This window comes from Anolis sagrei, chromosome 1 (assembly GCF_037176765.1).
Source record: "Anolis sagrei isolate rAnoSag1 chromosome 1, rAnoSag1.mat, whole genome shotgun sequence".
NCBI lineage: Eukaryota > Metazoa > Chordata > Lepidosauria > Squamata > Dactyloidae > Anolis > Anolis sagrei.
Window position 1 is genome coordinate 126602521 of NC_090021.1, and position 26826 is coordinate 126629346.

The following is a 26826-nucleotide window of genomic DNA, read 5'->3' on the forward strand; positions in this document are numbered from 1 at the left end:
GATTAACCAGCTCTTAAAATTGATCCTTTTAATCCAAGCTAGAAAGTAGCCATTGTACCATCACTTTTGGAACATAAGATATTTACCGTATTTATTTATTGTACTGTTGCTGGTTTTAATTTGGTTTCAAATGTAGAAATATTTGATTCTCTACTGTGGGTTTTTTCATGGGTTTACATTCCACTCTTTTGTTATTGTTTTATTTTTGAGAGCATAGCAAAGGCAACATGTCCACATCCATACTATATCTGCCCATAGTTTCCTGTCCTCAAAAGATTGTTTATATAAATATCAAAAATTGCCCTAAACACACCAGAGACATTTCAATGGAATCCACTTCTGTTTTATGTGTACTAGTGGCCACTTTAGTCACTAGACATTTTATTTGCATCATAAAATCAACTGGAGATGTTTCAAGGGCCAATTCATTTAAACACTGTGTTTCTGGTAATATCTGAAATGTCTCCCTGTGCTATCTCTTTGCTAATTTCCATTCAATTATGGACATCAGACAAAGCAAGGTCAATCAATTTCCACACTGGAGCAGATAAAACATTCTCATTGACATGAAACCTATAACCAGTTGCCTCAAATTCAACTACTGTATGAATTGGCTTTAGTACTAGGGACACATCTACACTGATCCAGTATCCGGAGGGAGGTGGGGGGGGGGGGGGGCTTCATGGCAGATAAATGCTGAACAAAGCTGATTTAGTTTAATGTTTCCTTTTACTTCATTAACAAAAGTCATGGGTTGCTCCAAATTCTTCAAAGGAATATGGAACAAATCATGATTTTGGGCCTGTTTAAGCAAATGTACTGGCCCTGAGAGTGTGAGCACTACAACTGGCTCCATGACTTGGTGGGATGGATTGGGCCCGTGTTGCCCCATATTACCATGGCAGATGACCAGAGCTCTGCTCCCTCTTTCTCTTTGAGATACCTTTGCTGCTGTCAGCAAAGGTGCCTGGTAATAGCAAAAACAAAACAAAACCTCTCCTGTAGCTCTGTAGCCTTTTGTAGATGTGACAGGGACAAGAAAGGTAAAGTGACAGTTCAGCAGGTCAGAACCAGTTTTGGTCTGGCAGGACCATGAGGATTCTATCCCATCACCACCACAGGATGGTGATGGAGTATGTGGCCACCTTTGGGATCCAAAGTATGCTTACTGTTTTTTGAAGCTGCCTTGGGTCCTTCATAGAAGAAAGGTTAAATATATATTAAATAAATAAATGTTGCTACTCTGGACTGGCCCCAGATGTTGAGGTACATATAGATGAGTCCTTCATCTTCAAAAGGCTGCTTGATTGTTCCCCTCTTTCCTTTTTATGCTGTGACAAACTAACAAGGCTGTCTCTTTGAAAACTGCTATTATGGAGGAGCAATAAATGGCTGGAGAAGTTTTTAAACTCACTGTCCTGGACAGGTATAGGAAGGAGCCTTCACTATCATTCCCTTCAGTGTTGCTCTCCAATCACCCTTATCTAAAGTATGGTTTTTAATGTATGATAATTCATAAAAGTAGTTGGTTGCTCTGTCACAGAGACAACTGATACGTAAGAACCATATGATGAGTGGTACCACCAGGGGCGGCCCGTCCATTACTCGAAGTAAGCGGTGGCGGAATACTTTTTTTGCCAGGGGGCGCTGTTCTGTCCTTAGGCCACGCCTCCTCCTGCAGGCCCCATGCGCCCTCCACAGCCTTCTTCTAATGGAGAAGCGCAGGCCCCGCCCACTAGGCGAGAGGGAAGTCCTCCCTCCCTCCACGTGCTGCCAGGAGGGAGGCAGCCAGCCAGCCAGCCAGCCAGGCTCTTTCTTTCGCTTTCCCTTTCCTTCCCTGCATCTGAGCCTGGACCCCTCTCAGGGCAGCAAGGAGGCCTGGTCAAAAGGTACTGCAAATGTCATCTTCTGTACATGCCTCCCCCAAACCCCTCTAGTATTTGGTAATGGAAGTCCTATATGCCAAGCTTGGTTCAATTCTATTGTTGGTGGAGCTCAGAATGTTCTTTGGTGCTTGGTAAACTGCAATTCCCAAGTGTCAGGGTCTATTTTTCCCAACCCCCTCTCCAGTATTTTCTGTTAGTCATGAAAGTCCTGTATGCCAAGTTTGGTTCAGTTCTATTATTGGTGGGGTTCAGAATGCTCTTTGGTGCTTGGTGAAGCATTCTCACCTGATGTTTCACCCACATCTATGGCAGACATCCCCAAGAGGCTGTGAGGTCTGTTTGTAACTAGGCAAGTGGGGTTTGTATATCTGTGGAATGTCCAGGGTGGGAAAAAGAACTCATGTCTGCTTGAGGTAAGTGTGAATGTTGCAATTGGTCATCTTGATGAGTATTTAATGGCCTTGCAGCTTCGAAGCCGAGCTAGTTGCTGCCCAGGAATCCTTTGTTGAGAGCGGTTAACTGGCCCTGATTGCTTCATGTCAGGAATTCCCCCCCCCCCTTTTTTAGTGTTGCTCTTTATTTATTGTTCTGATTTTAGAGGGTTATTTTAGAGGGTACTGGTAGCCAGATTTTGGGCAAGGGGCGAGCGAGGCATTCTCTCCTGACGTTTTGCCTGCATCTATGGCAAGCAGCATCCTCAGAGGTAGTGAAGTCTATATCTATAAGGGTTTATATTTATGTGGAATAATGACCAGGGTGGGACAAAGGACTCTTGTCTGCTGGAGCGAGGTGTGAATGTTTCAACTGACCACCTTGATTAGCATTTGATGGCCTGGCAGTGCCTGGAGCAATCTTTTGTTGAGAGGTGATTAGATGTCCCTGATTGGGTTGTTGTAGGTTTTTTCAGGCCATATGGCCATGGCCTAGAGGCATTTTCTCCTGACTTTTCGCCTGCATCTATGGCGAGTGAGAGGGGCGAGCGAGGCATTCTCTCCTGACGTTTTGCCTGCATCTATGGCAAGCAGCATCCTCAGAGGTAGTGAAGTCTATATCTATAAGGGTTTATATTTATGTGGAATAATGACCAGGGTGGGACAAAGGACTCTTGTCTGCTGGAGCGAGGTGTGAATGTTTCAACTGACCACCTTGATTAGCATTTGATGGCCTGGCAGTGCCTGGAGCAATCTTTTGTTGAGAGGTGATTAGATGTCCCTGATTGGGTTGTTGTAGGTTTTTTCAGGCCATATGGCCATGGCCTAGAGGCATTTTCTCCTGACTTTTCGCCTGCATCTATGGCGAGTGAGAGGGGCGAGCGAGGCATTCTCTCCTGACGTTTTGCCTGCATCTATGGCAAGCAGCATCCTCAGAGGTAGTGAAGTCTATATCTATAAGGGTTTATATTTATGTGGAATAATGACCAGGGTGGGACAAAGGACTCTTGTCTGCTGGAGCGAGGTGTGAATGTTTCAACTGACCACCTTGATTAGCATTTGATGGCCTGGCAGTGCCTGGAGCAATCTTTTGTTGAGAGGTGATTAGATGTCCCTGATTGGGTTGTTGTAGGTTTTTTCAGGCCATATGGCCATGGCCTAGAGGCATTTTCTCCTGACTTTTCGCCTGCATCTATGGCGAGTGAGAGGGGCGAGCGAGGCATTCTCTCCTGACGTTTTGCCTGCATCTATGGCAAGCAGCATCCTCAGAGGTAGTGAAGTCTATATCTATAAGGGTTTATATTTATGTGGAATAATGACCAGGGTGGGACAAAGGACTCTTGTCTGCTGGAGCGAGGTGTGAATGTTTCAACTGACCACCTTGATTAGCATTTGATGGCCTGGCAGTGCCTGGAGCAATCTTTTGTTGAGAGGTGATTAGATGTCCCTGATTGGGTTGTTGTAGGTTTTTTCAGGCCATATGGCCATGGCCTAGAGGCATTTTCTCCTGACTTTTCGCCTGCATCTATGGCGAGCGAGAGGGGCGAGCGAGGCATTCTCTCCTGACGTTTTGCCTGCATCTATGGCAAGCAGCATCCTCAGAGGTAGTGAAGTCTATAATTATAAGGGTTTATATTTATGTGGAATAATGACCAGGGTGGGACAAAGGACTCTTGTCTGCTGGAGCGAGGTGTGAATGTTTCAACTGACCACCTTGATTAGCATTTGATGGCCTGGCAGTGCCTGGAGCAATCTTTTGTTGAGAGGTGATTAGATGTCCCTGATTGGGTTGTTGTAGGTTTTTTCAGGCCATATGGCCATGGCCTAGAGGCATTTTCTCCTGACTTTTCGCCTGCATCTATGGCGAGCGAGAGGGGCGAGCGAGGCATTCTCTCCTGACGTTTTGCCTGCATCTATGGCAAGCAGCATCCTCAGAGGTAGTGAAGTCTATATCTATAAGGGTTTATATTTATGTGGAATAATGACCAGGGTGGGACAAAGGACTCTTGTCTGCTGGAGCGAGGTGTGAATGTTTCAACTGACCACCTTGATTAGCATTTGATGGCCTGGCAGTGCCTGGAGCAATCTTTTGTTGAGAGGTGATTAGATGTCCCTGATTGGGTTGTTGTAGGTTTTTTCAGGCCATATGGCCATGGCCTAGAGGCATTTTCTCCTGACTTTTCGCCTGCATCTATGGCGAGCGAGAGGGGCGAGCGAGGCATTCTCTCCTGACGTTTTGCCTGCATCTATGGCAAGCAGCATCCTCAGAGGTAGTGAAGTCTATATCTATAAGGGTTTATATTTATGTGGAATAATGACCAGGGTGGGACAAAGGACTCTTGTCTGCTGGAGCGAGGTGTGAATGTTTCAACTGACCACCTTGATTAGCATTTGATGGCCTGGCAGTGCCTGGAGCAATCTTTTGTTGAGAGGTGATTAGATGTCCCTGATTGGGTTGTTGTAGGTTTTTTCAGGCCATATGGCCATGGCCTAGAGGCATTTTCTCCTGACTTTTCGCCTGCATCTATGGCGAGCGAGAGGGGCGAGCGAGGCATTCTCTCCTGACGTTTTGCCTGCATCTATGGCAAGCAGCATCCTCAGAGGTAGTGAAGTCTATATCTATAAGGGTTTATATTTATGTGGAATAATGACCAGGGTGGGACAAAGGACTCTTGTCTGCTGGAGCGAGGTGTGAATGTTTCAACTGACCACCTTGATTAGCATTTGATGGCCTGGCAGTGCCTGGAGCAATCTTTTGTTGAGAGGTGATTAGATGTCCCTGATTGGGTTGTTGTAGGTTTTTTCAGGCCATATGGCCATGGCCTAGAGGCATTTTCTCCTGACTTTTCGCCTGCATCTATGGCGAGCGAGAGGGGCGAGCGAGGCATTCTCTCCTGACGTTTTGCCTGCATCTATGGCAAGCATCCTCTACTAGTGAGGTCTGTTGGAAGTAGGAAAAAGGGTTTATATATTTATGTGGAATAATGACCAGGGTGGGACAAAGGACTCTTGTCTGCTGGAGCGAGGTGTGAATGTTTCAACTGACCACCTTGATTAGAGGGCCCGCCAGAGTGAGTGCCTGCCTTCCCTCCTTAATAATAATTTTAATTTCTCCTCCCTATTCTACTAAATTAATAATTAAATTTAAAAAATATTGAAAAAATATTGAAAAAAAGGGCGCCATCTTTACAAAATGTTTTGTAAATATTTACGAAATTTCGTAAATACCGAACTTTTTTTTTGAAAATTTTGTAATTATTTTAAATATCGAAACAAAAAAAAACCCCAATTACAAAACGATTTTAGAAACAAATTTTTGCGTTGTTACCCAGGCCTAATAGATAGATAGATAGATAGATAGATAGATAGATAGATAGATAGATAGATAGATAGATAGTGATTGGTTTTGGGGGGGGGGCACCAAAATACTGTTTGCTTACCATTGAAAATTACCTAGGGCCGCCTCTGGGTACCACTTTCTATCAATTTCCCAGTGTTACAACTACTGTATGGATGCAGCTCATGGAAGGTTACATCTAGGATTTGAGTTAGCCCCAATTCAGCCCCATTGATTTCAGTGGGACAATGTGCAATATGGCCTCATCTACACTGCCGTATTCAAATTGCATTCTATAAGTTTACACTGACAATATAATGCAGTTTCAAACTGCATTATATGGCACTGTAGATGCAGCCTTTGACTAAACGCTTTCCCTAGAGATGTAAAATGCATACACTGAATTTTTGTCGGATTTGTAAGCCGCCTTAAGTACCCTTCCGGGTCATGAAAGGTGAGAAAGAAATGAAGTAAATACATAAATAAATGTATTTATTAAATAAATAATACTCATTTTGAACAACAAGATGCAAGGGGAGGGAGAAAATCTATTACGAAAGTGAGATACATCAATATATCTTACCATCTGCCATCTCTGCACAGAGCTGCAATCCTAAATTATTCTGTGGATTAATCACCCAGTGATTGCTGGTCACAGTGATGTCAAACACAAGCCAGCCAACATCAGAGGCTTGCGTCTGTCTTGTGTCTAATAGGAAGAGGTCAGCATCCCTAATTTGAAAATAGAAAAAAGACATTGAGAAATGTGTACCAGTTAGGTCAAAGGTTTAGCATTTTTGTCAGTGATCTAACAGTGAAACATTTGTTTTTGCTTGGTAAAAGCAAACTAAACAAATGGGCATATTAATGTTGGCATCCTCTGTTGAAAATTAAAGCTATAATCCACAAATACGCTAAATCAAGTTACTTCAACTTAACTCCCCAGAACATTCACATTGGCAGAGTTGGGTCATAAGTACCTATCACAGAAGGAAAAGGCATTGTCCATATTGTATTGTTGTTGTTGTTATTATTATTATTATTATTATTATTATTTTATATATATTCTGCCTTCCTCTCCGAGGTACTCAAGCCAGCTAACAGTCACAGACTTTGATCAATTTAAAACAAAACAAATACAAAAACTAAAAAAAAATTAAACAGTACTATGTGTGTTAGATTAAAATGCAGCTAAAATACAATTATAAAGCATTTTTAAAAACACAATCCCCCCCCCCACCAATTCCCCCGCTCTCCCAATCGCAACCACAACCTCCCCAGCAACATGCCCCTTATCCTTCCCCAAATGCTTGCCCACAGAAAAAAGTCTTGCCCTGCTTCTGGAAGGCCAGCAGTGATGGATCCCTCCTGGTCCCTCTTGCGAGGGAGTTCCAGTCTGTGAGCAGCCACCAAAAAGGCCCTTTCCCATGTTCCCATGAAGCACATTGGGCAGACGGTGGGATAGAGAGAAGACCCTCTCCGGTGAATCGTAGATGTCTACCAGGTTCACAGAAAGTTATACAGTCCTTCAGATAATCGGGACTAGAGCCACACAGGGCTTTGTAGGACAAAAACGACACATGCCCAGAAAGATGCTTGCAGCCAGTGGACCTGTCACAACAGTGGAGTTATATGCTTCCTGTAGCCAGCACCAGTTAGCAGTCTGGTTGCTGCACTTTGGACCAACTGAAGTTTCTGAGCACTTTTCAGAGGTGGCCCCACGTAGAGCACATTACAGGAGTCCAACTATGATGTAACCAAGGCATGTACCACCATGGCCAGATCAGACTTCTCCAGGAATGGGTGCAGTTGGCACACAAATTTTAATTATGCAAAAGGACACCTGGTTACTTCTGATACCTGCACTTCTGGTTCAGAACTAAATCCAAATTGTGAACCTGCATTTTCAGGGGAAATGTGACTCCATCTAACACAGGCTGAATCCTGATTCCCGGGTCTGTCTTTTGACTGATCAGAAGCATTTCTGTCTTGTCTGAATTAAGCTTCAAATTGTTTGCCCTCATTCAGTCCATTATAGCCATCAAGACACTGGTTTAGCACAAGAACTGCTAAACCAGTGTTAGAGTAATACTTTGGTGTCATCTGCATATATATGGCACCACACTCCAAAACTTTGGATGCCCTCTCCCAGCAGTTTCATAAATAAGTTAAACAGCACGTGGGACAAAATGGACCTCCTATTACCTACTGGCAACATCCAGGTAGGTCTGATGTGATCAGATTTCCAGCATACAACTCTATGAGAATACAAATATTCCATACATTTACAGGGAATTCTAGTGAAAAGGTGGATAATAGGAAAGAAATATAAAAGCTACACTTCAGCTTCAGATCACACAAATGGTATTTCAGGATTCATTTTCATTATTAATGAATAAAAGCCAGCTTGCTAAAGAAGATCTATTTTTGAAATATTTTTAAATTGGGGTGCTCCCAGAATATTTAAAAAAAACCACCTTCTCCGATATGAGTTTGCTAGACATTTGGGTGTCAGCTGCATTAAGATCACTACTGACCAAAAGTTCATGAATTCGAAGCCAGCCTGGGTCAGAGTGAGCTTCCAACCAATTTGTGTAGCTTGCTGTGGACTTTTGCAGCCTGAAAGACAGTTGCATCTGTCAAGTAGGAAATTTCGGTACCGCTTATGTGGGGAGGCTAATTTACGACACCATAAAAATATCCAGCAAGCATGCAAAAAATGAGGAAGTACTTCTTCAGTGTCACAAATGGACGGTGAAGCGACAGCTCCCCTGGTGGCCAGAATACCCTCATGAAAAAGCTGGACTGTTAAATAGCCTCTGTGTGTCTGTCTATATATGTTGTGTGTCTATGGCATTGAATGTTTGCCATGTAATCCGCCCTGAGTCCCCTGCGGGGTGAGAAGGGCGGGATATAAATACTGTAAATAAAATAAATAAAAATAAACAACATGTCCAGACACTTTGAGAAGCTAGGTTGGTGGGTACACAGAACAGTAGTAGCACCCCAAGAGTAAGGCTCCTCATCCAAAAAAAAAATGGGCTGGTGCCATCCCTTTTAAACTTTCAACAGGAGGCAATGTTAGTACTGTTCCGTCTGACATTGGATGTTTGCAAATGCTCTGTGTTTACTAGTTAAAATTAGATTTTAGGATTATTCTTAGGAGTTATTAAAGATCACAAGCTGGGGATGCCCTACCTGGAAATCCCACATAGTTTGAATCTGCTGTGCCATAGGAGCCCTTCCAACTCAATGATTCTATGATCATTTGAGTATCTTTTAAAGATGTTTTTGTTTCCACAGTATTTTGATTGCTTTTTATTTGTTCATTGTCTTGGATGCAGGTGGAAGCCAATACAGAAATACTTTAAATAAATGATAAATGCATAAAGAGAAGAGAGAGAACTTAAGTTTGGTTAGTTGTTTAGATATTTTGGGTATAATATTTCCACATATTTCTGGAAACAGCAAACCCAAGTATACACTTACTACTAATGGAATATTTCTATTAAAATTACTTATGTTGACGAGCATGAATGTGGCAAAGCTAATCTGAACACTCATTCATGGGCTTAGTGTGCCTAAGAAGCTGTCCCACTAACACACACAAAAGTCCTACACAGCATATAGATCAAGAAAATAAATGCCGCTCTTGGTTCTGTAAAAATAAATAGAGTTGAGCCATATAGTACATCCCTTGTTGCAGTCAAATTAAACTTGGCTTTTCATCCTCATATTTTAGGGCAACGTGTATTTTTTCAAAACTAGTCATTTAAATTGTGCATGTAATCCCCTACATTTGCTCATCCATAACTTAACTAATCATTTACATGATGAAATTGGAAAATTGGATACCTGTGAATTTTCCTTCTGGCACCCTCACTGGACAGCAGTACAACAGATGAGTTGTTCAACCTTCCAACCACTAGGAGAAAAAGACTCCGGGTAGGGGCTGAAAACAGACAGGCTGGTATTAGGAACCACTGCTCTGTTCTGAATCCAAATCTATATCTTTTTCCCCAAAACATGCCAGGCTGTTGCTGGATTTACATGGGCTGTATTGAGGGCTGCCATGAAACTCCACACTATATCAATACAGAGGCAAATGCTCAGTATTTGGGGATGAACCTTTCCCCCTGTGGTTCACAAAAAGGTGAAATCTCTCATCAAAGAGCCACGAACAGCCCCAGCACTGGCTTCCATTGAAAGTAGTAAAAATACACAGAAGCTAGTTCTAATTCTGAGCAGAGCTTGGAAAAGTTACTTCCCAGAATTTCCCAGCTGGTAGGACCACTGGTGGTGCAGCAAGTTAAACTACTTACTGCTGAACTTGCTGACCGAAATGTTGGTGGTTCAAATATGCGGAGCGGGGTGAGCTCCCACTGTTAGGCTCCCACTGTTAAGCTTCTGTCAACCTAGCAGTCTGAAAACATGCAAATGTGAGATCAATAGGTACCGCTTCTGTGGGAAGGTTACGGTGCTTCATGCAGTCATGCTGGCCACATGACTTTGGAGGTGTCTACGGACAATGCTGGCTCTTCAGCTTACAAATGGAGAGGAGCACCACCTCCCAGAGTCAGACACGACTAGACTGAATGTCTAGGGCCGTGGTTCTCAACCTGGGGTCCCCAGATGTTTTTGGCCTTCAACTCCCAGAAATCCTAACAGCTGGTAAACTGGCTGGGATTTCTGAGAATTATAGGCCAAAAACATCTGGGGACCCCAGGTTGAGAACCACTGGTCTAGGGAAAACCTTTACCTTTACTTAGGACCACTGGTTCCATTAATTGAGGTAATGTAGTTGCTTCCAAGATGTGATTTCGAGTCTGTCCCATTAACAAAAACACACAAAGTTCTGGGAGTTGTGACTCAATAAATTAGGAAAACTTTTCTAGACTGCACCCTTTCATATCACAGATGGGATGGGGAGAAAAAACTCACAACCCCATGTTCTAGCTTTCAAAAGGATTTCTCCACATATAAATCTGTCAAAAAGAAAGAGTTTCATGGAGCCATCCTTTTTACAAGATAATGTTTGAAGTACAGGGATTATTTCTGTGTGGATGAACTTTAATCATATTTTCAAAATGGTAGATCTCAGAGTAAGGTTTGCCAGAGTTTTTGCTGTATGTTATGCCAAAGGATCCATGATCAATATTTTTGTTGTTTTGTTTTGTTTTGTTCTAAATTACAGCACAGAATTCAGCAGCTGTTGGTTTGATTGTAGCAGAGGTCAATCCCTTCCCATATTTGATAATTTCACCATCTTCTGAAGTTTTTAAAAAACCTTGGGAATTAGGATGAATGGAGGAAGATGTGGAATTGATGGTGCCCAACAGGGCCCCCGGGTGGTGCAGCAGATTAAACTGCTGAGCTGCCAACCTTGCTGACCAAAAGGTTGGCAATTCAAATCCAGAGACAGAGTGAGCTCCCACTATTAGGCCCAGTTTCTGCGAACCTAGCAGTTCAAAAACATGCAAATGTGAGTAGATCAATAAGTACCACTTCTGCAGGAAAGTCATGCTGGCCACATGACCATGGAGGTGTCTACAGACAATGCCAGCTCTTTGGCTTAGAAATGGAGATGAGCACCACCCCCCAGATTCAGACATGATTAGACTTAATGTTAGGGGCATCCTTTGCTAATAGAGAATAAAATCCCTCAGGGCTTAGTACCATACAAGGCTACGTCATGGCTCACACTTCAGTCTCTCAAAAATCTTATTAGTTTTTGAGCACAGTTTGTAAACAACATAGTCCCAATAAAGATGTTCCCTCTGACACTTTTGAAAATGTTGACTTAATGATGTTACTTTAAAAGACTTTCAAGGTGAGGACAGTGTTGTTGTAATGAGTAATTCTAACCCATTGCTTTGAAATGTCATTGGGAGGACTCAACAGTTTCTATTTGGGATCTTTTTATGAGTTGGAAATATTTCAAGGATTAAAAATTAAAGAACTAAAAGTAGAAAATGATGTGCTATACCAAACATGAAGGATGGGTGAGAGTGCAACACTGATAAATATTTTTAAGCAACATGGAATAAATAGCTTTTTAAAAGTAAGGTCCCATGCTATGTATCAGTGGGGGATTCAGAATTGATCTACACTGCCATATAATGTAGTTTCAGAAAACAGATGAACTGCATTGAATTGGTTTATATCACCCTAAACATCGATGTAATCCAATGCAGTTAATGTGCAGTCAAAGTTCTGGCAATCATAATAAGAGTTACTCTAAAGAGAATGCCTTGGTCACCATAACATTCCCTATGTAGCTGCAGGTAGGAGCCAGAGTGGTATAGTGATCTCAGTACTCCACTACAACTTTCAGAATCAGGGTTGGAATTCCCACTCAACCATGGAAACCCCTAGGTGATCTTGGGCACGCCACACTACTTCAGTCTCAAAGGAAGTCAAAAGCAACCTCCCTCTGAACAAATCTTGCCAAGAAAACTCCTTGATAAGGTTGTCATAACTTAGAAACAACTTGAAGGTACACAAGAACAAGAACAAGAACAAGAACAAGAACAATAACAACAACAACAACAACAACAACAACAACAACAACAGCTTCAGGTAGAAATAACTGAGACAACTATCCAAGGACCCATCTACACTGCCATCTAATACAGTGTGCATTATATAGTGACTCATATAATGCATCATATGGTGGTGTAGATGAGACACCAGCATATGGAATCCAGGTCAGTATCTAGCATTCCTACAGTGCTATCTTGAGTAATGGACAATGGGCTTTCTCTCCACCCTCTCCCACCTTAATATGATTTATCAATAACCATGTTCCCACATATCTAATTTAGCTTGCATTTCTTTTGCCTCTCAGAGTGCATCTCCACTGTAGAATTAATGCAGCTTGACACTACTTTAATTACCATGGCTCAATGTCAACAAATAGTATCAACAAAGGGATACAGAATTATTGGAGATATAGTTTGATTAGGCACCAAAGACCATCAGAAAACACAGTATTTTCTGTTGGTCATGGGGGTTCTATGTGGGAAGTTTGGCCCAATGCTATCACTGGTGGGGTTCAGAATGCTCTCTGATTGTAGGTGAACTATAAATCCTAGCAACTACAACTTCCAAATCTCAAGGTCTGCTTTCTCCAAACTCCACCACTGTTTACATATGGACATATTGAGCATTCATGCCAAGTTTGGTCCAAATCTACCATTGTTTGAGTCCACAGTACTCTCTCGATGTAGGTGAACTCCAACTCCCAAGCTCAATGTCATTGCCCCTGCCCCTCAAACCCTTCCAGTATTTTCTGTTGGTCATGGGAGTTCTGTGTGATAACTTTGGTTCAATTCCATGGTTGGTGGAGTTCAGAATGCTCTTTGATTGTAGGTGAATTATAAATCACAACAACCACAACACCCAAATGACAAAATAACCCCCCCCCCCCACCACCACCACCACATCAGTATTCAAATTTGGGCGAATTGGGTATTTGTGCCAAATTTGGTCTATTGAATAAAAATACATCCTACATATCAGATATTTACATTACAATTCGTAACAGTAGCAAAATTACAGTTATGAAGTAGCAACAAAAATGTTACAATTAGGGGGCGGGCACCATAACATGAGAAACTGTATTCACGACATTAGGAAGGTTCGTCTAGTTCAAGGGTCGGAGAGGAAAATTCACAGGCAAAACCAATTTTCTTTCAAGTACCAGGACTTTTGGTCTACCAGATAAAAATGAAGCATAGCATGAACTGTTGGCAGACAACCATATCGGTTGATTGAATTAATGATCATTGTGTTTCTTTACTGAATCAGTTGAAATATGTTAGAACTAGAATTCGAACCTGGAAATGTTGTCCTTTTTTGGACTACAATGGCTACAATCTTAGTTTTGGATTCTGGCAGTTGTAGCCTTCCAAAAATGTTCTTGGATGCCACTTGTCTGTGTCTGTGTGCTGAATCACTATTTCTGCTACATTACCTTTAGTTACTCTCTTTTGGTTCCAAGACTGCTCTTGACAGCTTTATTGTATCTACAGAAGTCTCTTCTCAAGATTATTGTCCATGTTTTATCAGTTTAAAAATTATAACCAATGTGACCCATTTCATATACAAAGGAAGGAAGGAAGGAAGGAAGGAAGGAAGGAAGGAAGGAAGGAAGGAAGGAAGGAAGGAAGGAAGGAAAGAAAGAAAAACTGGTTGCTTTATCTATGGGGTGTTGCACTAAATTCACTTATAAAATCTTTGGCAAAGATAATTTCTTAAATTTGATGGCTTCCCCCAATTATTTCCATTTTTCAACACTCTGATGGAAGAACAATTTGAACACATTAACTGGCAGAATATATATCAACCCATCCTCACAACGGATTGTATTGGTCCTTTGCCCATTCCCAGAACTGCACTGCTATCTCAGGCTACTGGTTGTCTGTTGATGTTTGTTTTATATTGTGCTATGCCGTTGTTTTTTTATTATGCTTGTTGCTGTTTTTATGAATTTTAATGTGTTATTTTAACTATGTTGATTGGGTTTGCCCCCATGTAAGCTGCCACGAGTCCCAGAGACAGAGGCAGGATACAAAAACAAAGTTGTTATTATTATTATTATTATTATTATTAGGATGCCTGCTATAGATGTAGGTGAAATGTCAGGAGAGAATGCTTCTAGATCATGGTCATATCGCCCAAAAAACCTACAACAACCATATTATTATTATTTTATTGACACAAAACACATTATAACACAGCAAACTAGATATATATGCTAGATTTTGTATCACAAAATCAAAAGTCAAACACTTCCCAAGCGTTTAGGACTGTGTGATGTATTTTCAAATGATGCACTCAGATCCAAGGAAAGTGGCCTTTTGCAGTTGACAGATTGTGATTTTGTCAATACTTGTTTCCAAATGCCAACTGAGATCTTTTGGCACGACACCCAGTGTGCCCATTACCAAATTATCTCAGCCGGCATTTGGAAACAATAAACATTGACAAAATCATGATCTGTCAACTGCAAAAGACCACTTTACTACTACTACTACTACTACTACTACTATCATTATCATTATCATTATTATAATAAAAATAGTTTGGCATGTTATAGTGGGACCTTGCTTGTTTAGCTCATAAATGGAAATTGAATCCAGACAAGATAGAGGTCCTCCTGGTCAGTCATAAGCCCAAACAGGGCATAGGGTTATAGCCTGGGTTGGATGGGGTTACCCTCCCCCTGAAAACACAGGTTCGCAGCTAGAGAGTCCTCCTGGACTCATCGCTGAGACTGGAACCTCAGGTTTTCGCAGTGGCACAATTAAAACTTGTGTGCCAGTTGTGCCGTACCTTGGAAAGTCAGAGTTGACCATAGTAGTCCATGCTCTGGTTATATCCTGAATGGACTACTGCAACACACTCTACATAGGGTTGCCTTTGAATACTGTTCGGAAGCTTCAAATGGTCCAATGGGTGGCAGCCAGATTGCTCACCAGCATGGGGCACAGGGAGCACACAACCCCCTGTTACGCCAGATCCACTGGCTGCCAGTCTGCTACTGAGCACAATCCAATGTGCTGGCTTTAACCTGGAAAACCCTAAATGGTTCTGACCCAGCTGACCTGTCTGAACATATCTCCCTCCATGAACCATCTAGGAAGTAAAGATCATCTGGGGAGGCCCTGCTCTTGGTTCCACCTCCTATACAGATGCAACTGGTGGTGGCCCCTCATCTATGGAACTCCTTCCACAATAAAATTAGGTCAGCTCCTTCTCTCCTGACCTCCGGGGGGAAAAAACATAAGATATGGCTTTGGGACCAAGCCTTTGACAACTAATTTGGAATAGTGCAACAAGTGATTATGAATCAATGTGGTTGATAAATGGAACAGTCCTGGATTATGATTTGGATGCCATGATTTTAAATGATGTTTAATAATTTATGTTTTAACTGTTTGGTTTTTAATTGTGATTGTTCATTTTAATATATGTGTGCATGGCATCTAATTGCTGCCTGTTGTAAAATTTCCTTGAGTCCCCTCCGGGGTGAGAAGAGTAGAGTATAAATATGGTAAATAAATAAATTGATTCAACCCTTTTTCTGATTATTCTCAACCTTTCACTGGAATGGTTTGAACCTTTATACCTTGCCACACAATGGATTGTGACTGAGATTATAATAAGCATCTTAGTTTGTTTCTTTGGAGAGTTCCTATTGCATTTTCTATTTTTCTTAGAAAAAAAAAACAAATATCCATCTCTTTATTAACTAATCTTTCTTAAGTAACCAAAAAAAATTATGAAAAGTTAATCTTTCTCATGGAAGCTTTTCTGACATCCAGTACATTTTCACTAAAAATGAGTTGCGTTTAGACATAAAGGCAAACTATGGGATACGTTAGATATCACAAAGGCACCATCTACACTTCCATACAATGCAGTTTGAAACTGCATTATATGGCAGTGTGGATGGGATCTTCAACTCCAAACCATCCTATGTATTCCAGCTGTAGAGGTAAACCATGGTTTCTTGATTCAGTTAAATGTGTTTTGCAAACCAAATTCGAAGCATTATTTCAGTTCTTATTGACTATGACTATACCTGGCTTCTGTTTGCAAATCATCATGCTGTATAGAATTAATTTTTAACCATCACGTATTCTCATTTAAAGTATATCCCTCGGGGAAAGATCAGATTCTTTTGCCTTTGAAAATGAAGAAATGATTTGAAATATTATTAAAAGACCAAAGCACCTGTTTGGGTACTCCTTGATGATCTGGTAAATGCTAATTTTGATGGTTTCGTTCTCAAATCGATTGTAACTTCGATCCTTGTAGATCCGGAATTCAGCTGCCGTCACTGCCTCTCCGTGGGGGATTTGAGTCAAGTCAAATCGGAATTCTTTGTAATGTCTCCGTTGGTGGGAAAAATCTTTGTCTTTTTCAACTGTGAAAACAAGATAAAAATGAAGGGGAAGAATTATACCACCACCACGGTTCATTTGGCATTCAATGCACCTTTAAAGAGAAAGCAAGATTTCTTGCTGTGCATTTGATCTCAACACTGGATGAGTTTGTCTGTACATTTAGCAATGAAGGATTAAATCCTATGAAAGCCGTGGCTAAAGAGCATGTCAATAACTTTCACGATCTCAGGCTAAGTATTGTGATATCTTTCAAAGCTTTCAAAGTCACTGTGAAAATTAATTTCTTACTCTTATCCCAGACCCCACAACAATCAGATACCATCTTCTTTGTTTTCATAATCCTTGCAAGTAACTAAATTGTTTTTCTTTAGTTAAAAAGCTGGATATATAATGAACTCCTTACTCCCAAGCTTTGGATGCTCGCACTAAATATGCATCTGCGTTGTACAATTAATTCAGTTTGAAGCCACGACTCAGTGGTATAAAATCCTAGAAGTTGTAGTTTGATGTGGCACCAGGACTTTTTGGCAGAGAAGACAAGAGACCTTGTAAAATGACAACTTCCACGATTCCATAGCATTGTGCCACAACAGTAAAAGTGGTGTTGGACTGTATTAATTCTACAGTGTAGATGCACCCTTTGACACAAGGACTGTTACGTCAGCTGCACAGCCAATGGAAAGAAACAAGATAAACCCTAATCAACCCACTTTATCATACTTACAGTCCCGCCCCCCACCCCCCATTTTACAGGCAGTCACCCTTAATTTACTGGTAGTCACAGTTGCCATTAGGCAACTTCTGACCATCACTCCTGCCCCCCACCCTCCACCTCGCCACAGAACTACAAAGCAATCATGAAATTGGGCAGATCTGTAATCATGGGGAAAATTATGGAATTAGACAAAAAGCACTACGGACCTGTTATTTTGGCTCAAAACAACATGTGATGGGGTCAGTGACAGTCTCCGTCCTGTTTCGGAGCTTGCCATGGTGGAAAGGGGCAGTCTGATGGGCAGTCCTTAGCAATGGTCTGTCACCCCTCTTTACAGAAGTGCATAATAACTCCTTCCTTTCACATTTTTTAAAATATTAATGACAGATATAGCATAATAGAGGCATTGTAGAACAGAGGACAGCCAGTTGTCCTTTGCTGGTTTGTTCCAATTATAATATTGTATTTAGCAGAGAGCTGCCATCCCTGTTTATAGAAATGAATGATCGCTCCTTCTTTGGAAAGAAATGGCACTCCCAGTTGTGCAGTGGGTTAAACTTCTGAGCTGCTGAAACTTCCTGACTGAAAGATCAGTGGTTCAAATCTGGGGAGTGGGGTGAGCTCCCACTGTTAGCCCCAGCTTCTGACAACTTAGCAGTCTAAAAACATGCAAATGTGAGTACATCAATAGGTACCACTCCAGCGGGAAGGTAATGGCACTCCATGCAGTCATGCTGGCCACATGACCTTGGAGGTGTCTACAGACAATGCCAGTTCTTCGGCTTAGAAATGGAGATGAGCACCACCCCTCAGACTAGGACACAACTAGGCTTAATGTCAAGAGGAAATAAGTGGTTTAAAATAACATCCTTGTTTCAAGGGTCTAATGGGTTTAGATGCAGAACAACTGGATCCCACTGAAAGCAATTTTTAAAGCAGCATCCCTGTCTCAAGGGTCCAATGGGTTTAGATGCAGAACTATTGCATCCCATGGAAAGGGATTCTGGCAGATTTGCATGAAGAAAAAAAGTTGGGGGCAGAGACGTATTGCCTATGTGTAATGAGGAAGACAGCAGGTACCTACGGGGAAGCACTAAAAGTCTGTTGAGAGGAGAATGAATGAAAATGAGTGAGAGAGGACTGGAAGGCACCATCAGCTCCCGATTCCTCTCTTTACTTACAATGCCTCTTAATACTGCTGCCTGATAAGGTCCAATGACTCCATTTCAGGCTGTTGCAGTAAGCATAATATATACAAAGTTTATAAATGTCCTCTTTACAATTCAGGGTACCTTCACTAAACACAAAAATGTATTATTTAATTTAAAGGATTCTCATGTTAACATCGCAGCACTTTCCTCACTCATTTTTCAAGTATATGTTCGGATGGCTATGCAATAGAGTTTTATGAACAATTGCCAGAATTATATATAACCTAGTTAATATACTTAACTAAGTAACGTCACCTGGTCTAACCACCACATGCTGCCATGGAGAACATGAGGAAGAACTTCCTGACTGTGAGAGCCATTCAGCAGTGGAACTCTCTGCCCCAGAGTGTGGTGGAGGCTCCTTCTTTGGAAGCTTTTGAACAGAGGCTGGATGGCCATCTGTCAGGGGTGATTTGAATGCAATATTCCTGCTTTTGGAAGAATGGAGTTGGACTGGATGGCCCATGAGGTCTCTTCCAACTCTATGATTCTATGATTCTATGAAATCTGATGCAAATATCATTCAATCCTGCTCCAATTGTCTGCAGAGTGGACTTCTCTCTCCCTCTGCAGCTAATGTCAGGTAAAGTAGGTTGGAGAAGGAGTTATGGTCATGGCAATCATGTAAATGATGTTCCTGTAAGTTTGTGGTAGGGAGTCAAGATAGAAGAAGTTACTTAGTAAAGTGTACTTAGTTAAATTGACTTATACTTACTTTATACTTAACTAAGGAGCTGATACATAATTCCAGCCAATGTTTTTAATGAGTACACTTGGAGCTGAACTGCTTTTTTTGGCCATGCAATATTTACGTAATCTAATGGTTACAGTAACTATAATAATTGCAGCAGAATTCCCAACATATTTGAGAATATGTGCTGTTAAAGAGGAACATTCCAGCACATGGAAAAATTACTCTTTCGACTACTTCTCTCACACACAGCCAAATAGGTGCCTAAGCACTGGAACTAAGAAAAGTGTTCATACTTGCTGGAGGATTCTTGGAGTTCCAGTCCAAAACATTAATTTTACCAAGCAGATTCCATCCAGGATTACGATCTATTTTGAAATAAATATACTACCGTAGGAAACTAGGAATCATAGGCAAATGACTGCAGTCATCTCCAATCCAGCTGCTGTGAGTTTTAATTCCAGTTGAAACCACAGCTTGGAAGTACTAAGTGATGAGTATAAGCAGCAACTGGTATAAGAAGTAACGTTTTCTACTTAAACATACTCTACATTTAGAACTTACTTGGCAATCTTTTTAGGACTTTGAAGAAAAAACATCTGACAAGCACTTTTCCAGTTTTATGGCTTTCTCTTACTAATTCTGACCTTCTTCCCAAAACATATAATAGAAAATAACACAGAGAAAAAAATTAGCCACACAATGCGTCACTTGAATACATTAAAGCAGTGTTTCTCAGAGTGTGCTCCTCCAGGTGTTTTGGACTTCAGCTCCCAGAAATCCTAGCCAACTTTCCAGCTGTTAGGAATTCTGGGAGCTGAAGTCCAAAACATTTGGAGGAGCACAGTTTAAGAAAATCTGCATTAAACCATAAAGGCAATGGATGTCTTTTGAAAAATAGTCTGCATTTATTTGATGTTATTGTCTATTGTGTGTATTTTATTTTGCCTTATTGTAATTACTTGGGCTTGGCCTCATGACAGCTGCTCTGAGTCCCTTCAGGGACTCGGTGGCAGGGTATAAATAAAGCTATTATTATTATTATTATTATTATTATTATTATTATTATTATTATCAAGGTGTTTCTAACTTTTGATGACCCTGAGGCAGTGATTCTCAACCTGTGGGTCTCCAGGTGTTTTGGTCTACAACTCCTAGAAATCCCAGCCAATTTATCAGCTGTTAGGATTTCTGGGATTTGAAGGCCAAAAACATCTGGGGACCCACAGAATGAGAACCACTGCCTTAAGGCAACCCCATCACAAAGTCTTTTTGACAAGATTGGTTCAGAGAGGGCTTGCCATTGCTTTCTCCTGAAGCTGTGAAATTGTGACTTGCACACATTCACCCAGTCGGTTTTAAGGGACAGGAACTGATGTAGTAACTTTGACAACTTTGGTTCACATCAATGAAAATAGTTAACTACAAAGACTTGCGGCTCTGTTTTTGGAAGGAGAGGGAAAAGGCCAATGTTATTTATTTATATACCATTTGAAACAATGCAATCGTAATAATTAATAATAACAACAATAATAATAGTAACCTGTATTTATATGCCACTTTTCCCCCAAAATGGGGACCCAAAGTGACTTCCAACATGTTAAAAACACAATACAAAATTAAACAACAGTCAAATATATGCATATAAAACAATGTAAGGAATCCGGTAAAACATTAATAGACATTTATCATATAGATTGATCCAGAATTTCTTGATCAGGTTGATAATTTATCCTAATCAATAATATAGTCTCCTATTCAGGTTGCTAAAATCTTTTTTCCCTTTAAATAGTAAAACCGCAGTGATGATCCAGCTGTTACCTCTATTTTTTTTAATTCTGAGCATGAGACTGTGTTTTATTTCATACTTACAAGGGCTACAACACTTCACAAATGTCAATACTGCCTGTTAAGATGGGTATATGGACCTGTTGTATATATAAATCTTAGATATCACGTGTCATGGGTGGCCAAGATGGAAGTAGCTTGTGCTCATTTCTTGGCTCTCAGCACAAGGAGGAATGCAACTCAGCTGATACCAATCACCTCTAAGTGATGGAGATTACTGTAAACTGACACAGAACAAAGTACATGTGTTTACATCTTGAAACCAATGAAATGATAGTTTATCTTCAGTAAATACTTTTGGTTATCTAACAAGCACGGGTCAAAGGGTCCAAGTGTTTCTGCTGGAAATTACTGAGCGCTCTTTTTGATAACTGATAATTGAAAGCAGAGGTTGGAAATATCAAAAGTGGTTGGCGACAGATAAGTCACAGATAAATTCAAAGACTCTAGTTCCTCCACACAGCCAAAGGGCAGAGGCCTCAGGAATTAGCTATTGTGTTCCTGGGAACAGAGGGAGATATCAAACAGTTATTATCATGCACATATCCTTTCTCTATCTTCCACCTTCAGCCAGCCAAGCATCACAATTTACTCTCGTGTGACCTCGTTCTTTATCGGTGATTCACAAGAGAAAATAAACTTCCAAACAGTACTTAGAAATAGCAGTGTGAGAAAAATGAAAGACATTTTTTCTTATATAAAACAGTTCAGATAGAAAATGAACTATGCTTGACAATGATTGCATTGCACTAGAAAGACTTGAAAAGAAAAGAGCAAGAGGCCATCCAACATAATCCCTATCCAAGGCATTTTTTTCACATATTAGTCCCTTTGGAATGAATTGCATAATCCCAGCCATAAACTTTGGGCTGTGTGGATGCCACAATCCCATAACTTTATCTCCAGCTGCAGAAGGTTGCAGCATTGGGTCAGCCAAAGTCCAGAAGGGTCAGTTTCCTGAGAGAGGTTCTGCTTACATGCCCCATCCTCTGCCAGGGAGACCATTTGGCTGAAACCTGAATCGGTTAAATATGTGTGACTGTGCTTTCACAATAATCTAGGTTTCAGAAATGCAGCACCACATTATTTAGTGAGTGCTAAAACACCACAGCAAGGATAAACCATAAAGGTGTGATTTCTCCATGGCCATCCATTTCTAAAGAGCATGGTGATCCAGGATTATTATTTTTTACTCACACTTTTTAAAATTCTAGATTAGAAGCACAGCAACAGTCTGGAGTAAATAATCTTTAGCACTGGCTCCTCAAAGGCAAATGAGTGGCAAATGTACTCTCAGATTTAAGGTGCATCTAGACTATAAAATGAATGCTGTTTGACACCACTTTAACTGTCATGGCTGAATGCTATAGAATCGTGGGATTTGTAGTCTGGTGAGGCACCAGCGGTCTTTGGGAGAGAGGGCTAAAGAATGTGTAAAACAACAATCCCAAGATTTTTTTAGCACGGAGCCATGGTGATTAAAGTAGTTTCAAATTGCATTACTTCTACACTATAGACTGACCTTCAAGTCAGAACTCTAAGAAAGTTGGTCAGAGTGTTGGATCTGTTTTGAAGTTAGAATTCAGTACCCTTAGACAGCTTCATAGAAGAAGTTCAAACCAAAGGAAAAAAGATGATGTTATCAGCCACAGCCGATCTATAGGACCCTTCCAGACAGGCCCAAAATGTGGACCCTGTCTCTTTTTTACCTGAGGCATCCAAATGATCTGGAGAAAACATACTCCAGATTAATAAAACACCTAGAAAGATTCAGACCTAAAGATAAGGTCCAGATCTTTCCAGGTGCTGGGTAAAACCACTGTCATCCTGGTTCTTTGGGCTCCTGGAGCTCCAGTGAGTGGGAGGGTGGGTTGCTCACTCTGCACTGTGCAAATAGCAGTCTGTGGATGTTTGTAGATTAACAAAATGAGGAATAGTGTAGCGATAGTGTAGGATTACAAAGAGGTCAAAGCAACACATAGCTGAGCTAGCTCTGGCCATTCGTAGTTGTTCCAATTAGATGGAACAAAGCCATTCTGAAGAATCTTTTATACAGAGAAAGAGCATCACCATGTAAATTAAAATCTTGGAAAATTCCAGTGCTGTAGTCATGCAAAGTTATTAAAAGAACACCCAAGTGACCTTAGTGGTTCCTTTGATTAGGTGGAAAGAAACTGTTCTGAAGATGAGAGCATCTTCTATGCATAGATGTTCCCCATGTAAGTTAGAATTATGGAAATTCACAATGTTGTAGGCATGCAAAGGGGGTTAAAACAACACACAAGTGAGTTTGTCCTTGTACTTTTGTTTTTGCTTTGGTTAAATGGAAAGAAACTGTTCTGAAGAGGAGAGTCTCTTCTATGCATAGAAATTCTTCACACAAGCCAGGGCTCTTTCAGACAGGCCTCAATTCTGGGAGGAACTGGGATATTTTATCCCAGTTCCTCCCGGGATTGAAGCTTCACACCCAGCCCAAAGCCTGAGCTTTTCCTAGAGTAATGACTACATGCCCTCCCGGGTCAACTAGCCCCCCATTTACCTCCAAAACTTACCCAAGGGGCCTGACTGCATGCTCAGGCCCCTCCGGCAAAAGGTTCCAGTTTATCAAAATGATGCGTCAGAAGGTTGGGGGGAAGAAGGGGCCTGAGCATGCAGCCGAGCCTCTCAGGTAAATGGGGGGGGGCTCCTTTCCACTCCTTCGGGCTCTTGGAGCCTGAAGATCCCCCTGAAGTGGGGATCGCAAAAGCAATTTCAGGAATCCATCCCCACAGGGCCCACACCTGGAAAGATCCTGACCTTGCATTATGGTGCAAATCTTTCTGGGCGTATAATTGATCTGGAGTAAACTGGGAAATCCCAGTTTACTCCAGATTGTTCCAGGTTTATCTGAGGTGTCATTTGGACACCTCACGTAAACCCAAGGCAGGTCTTGCATTTTGGGCCTGTCTGGAAGTGCCCTTGGAATCTTGGAAATTCCCTGTGCTGTATACATAGAGAGGAAGTTAGAACAACACACAAAAGAGCTACCTTTGATGCCTTAATTTATGCTCCAATTAGATGGAAAGAAACTGTTTTGTTGAGGACAGCCTCTTCTATGCATATGGGTTCTCTCTATATATTTGAAAATCCTGGAAAGTCCCAGTGCATGTTTACATAGAAATCCTCAATGCATCGAAGACCCTCCCTGCTTCACAATTAATTTCACTGAAATCAAGGACAAAGAGGCAACCTTCATTCCATGTTGTTTTAGTTCAATCTGCATTCATGAATATGGACTGTATTCTTTTGTTTTTATAAAATCCAAACATTTCTACTGAAATATGTACTTAACCCCTTATTCCAGAATGTCTTCCAAGTCATCATGCATAGAATTGGGATGAATCTGCATTTTAAAGTAAGTCTTGCAGAATACAGTGAGGCTATAACAAGCTGTAAGTCAAATAAAGTTTTTGGTTTTTTTTAATGCAGTAATCCACTGGTTTTTACTGAAATCTAAAATCTTATGTAATCTTTCTGAAAAGGAATATTAAATGCTTTTGCTGTTCCTTTCCAAAAATATTGTGCTGGAAAGAGAGTTTCTTGAAAATCAAGCTGTTTTAAAAACAATACCACTGACGTTTGTCCTTTTTTTAGATTAGATAAGATTTTACATTTGTGTTAGGACTTAAACCTCCAGTCACTTAGTAGTCTTAATACATTTTAGATTACTGGTGAGTAGACAAAATGACCCATTGAACATGCAGACCCCTTCATTTCATCTGGTTTTCTTGGTTATTAATCATCTGGGGCCCTTTCAGTCTTTGCACTTATATGTAGTGCTATGATTTCCATCCGGTTCGGGAAGCAATATTTAAAATTAGATGATAGAGAACTCCTCTCTTGCCAAAGGACAAACTCCAGGATTCCACAGTATGCAGCAGCCATGGCAATTAAAGGGAAATCATATTGCTGTAATTGTGTGATGTAAAAAAAGCCCAAGTCAAACCTGATGAGCTCCACAATGTCAACAAAGCTACTCCTAGCATGAGGCAGATTGAGGCAGCCACCTCAGGCAGCAGAATTTGATGACTGGCAAATTGTGTGGCTTCCTCGATCAAAAGGGCCTAGACCAGCGGGATTATAGCATTGCCCTTCTAAATTAGGATTATATCACTCCCTAATGAAATTTTGCATTGCAAAGGGTGAAACACTGGAAAAAATATTCACACTTGGAACTCATATTTGTTCTCATTCTCCTCGTAAATTTGATTGCCCCTTTTCTGTGGTTGTCTAATTGTATTTCTAAATGCTCCGCTGAAGGCATAATCCATTGGAGAGGAGAACCTTTATTTGGAAGGAGCAATGCTCTCATTTTTGCTTCCCTGTAGCTACAGCTTCCCTTCTGCTGCTGCTTGGTCCCCCCTTCCAGTTTTGCATACTTTTCCTTGCCCCGTTGCCTCTTTGTCTGGCACACGCTTGCTTGTATTTTCCTTACTTTTGCAGGAAACCAGGAAAGGAAGACCAGGTGGGGTAACTTGATTTATCCAGCACCACTTCCTTTGCTTCCTTTGCTTCTCATTTTTTTTCTGTGTGTGTGTCAAAAGTGACTTGAGAAACTGGAAGTCGCTTCTGGTGTGAGACAATTGGCCGTCGGCAAGAATGTTTCCCACAGGATACCCGGATGTTTTACCATCCTCTGGGAAGTTTCTCTCATGTCCCCACATGCGAAGCTGGAGCTCACAGATGGGAGCTCACCCCGCTCCCCGGATTCAAACCACCGACCTTTCAGTCAGCAGTCCTGCCGGCACAAGGGTTTAACCCATTGCGCCACCAAGGGGTCCTTTTCTTGCCACTTGGCTAGAAGTCCCCTGCTTCTGGTAAAAACATCAGAAGCCCCTGTCTCCTCTGCTATTGTCCCAGACTGTGGTGGTTCCTACTGGGAGAGGAGTGGGAGCGGTCTGTGCACACAAAAGCAAATGGGATGTCCTACTAGCACAGCGTTTCTCAACCTGGGGGTCAGAACCCCTGCAGGGATCGCGAGGAGGGTTTCAGAGGGGTCACCAAACAAGATCAGAAAACACATATTTCTGATGGTCTTAGACAGGGAATCCTCCCACCAAAAGCCCTTGTCTGCTGTGATTGGCCAGCCTCTCAGCCAAGGGGAGGTTGCTTCTGTGTGGCAAGTTTACTAGTTTCATCATCAGTTTGGTACAGAGCACACTCTGAGTGTTGTTGCACTACAACTTCCAGAATTCAAAAACAGCTTTCCCCAACTCTACCAGTATGCAATGTTGGTCATGTAGGTAGTGTGCCAAGTTTGGTGCAGATCCAATGAGCTTAGTTGCTCTTTGATTGTAGGTGAACTACAAATCCCAGCAACTACAACTCCCAAATGTCAAGGTCTATTTTCCTTAAACTCCACCAGTGTTCACATTTGGCCATATTGAGTATTCATGCCAAGTTTGGTCCAGATCTATCATTGTTCAAGTCCACAGTGCTCTCTGAATATAAGTGAACCACAACTCCAAAACTCAAGGACAATGCCCACCAAACCCTTCCAGTATTTTCTGTTGCTCATGGGAGTAATGTGTGCTAAGTTTGGCCCAATTCTATTGTTGGTGGGTTCCAGAATTGTCTTTGAGTGTAGGTGAACTATAAATTCCAGCAACTACAACTCTCAAATCGTCCCCAACCCCATCAGTATTCAAATTTGTGTGTGTTGGGTATTTGTGCCATGAATGAAAATACATCCTTCCACAGTTCGGGCCATGCCTTTTATTACAATGATTTCACGGTACAAACATACCTTGCAGTC

General features: G+C 41.3%; 1 protein-coding gene across 1 annotated transcript in view; it reads right to left on the reverse strand.

The window, feature by feature from the left end:
- Positions 1 to 26826, reverse strand: part of BMP5 (bone morphogenetic protein 5) — an 88201-nt gene that overhangs the window by 33468 nt on the left and 27907 nt on the right. The window contains exons 2-3 of the mRNA XM_060788101.2: positions 16395 to 16587; positions 6238 to 6386 (exon numbers count right to left, since the gene is read on the reverse strand). Coding sequence (XP_060644084.1) covers positions 6238 to 6386; positions 16395 to 16587 — 342 coding nt within the window. The remainder of the gene's footprint in view (positions 1 to 6237; positions 6387 to 16394; positions 16588 to 26826) is intronic.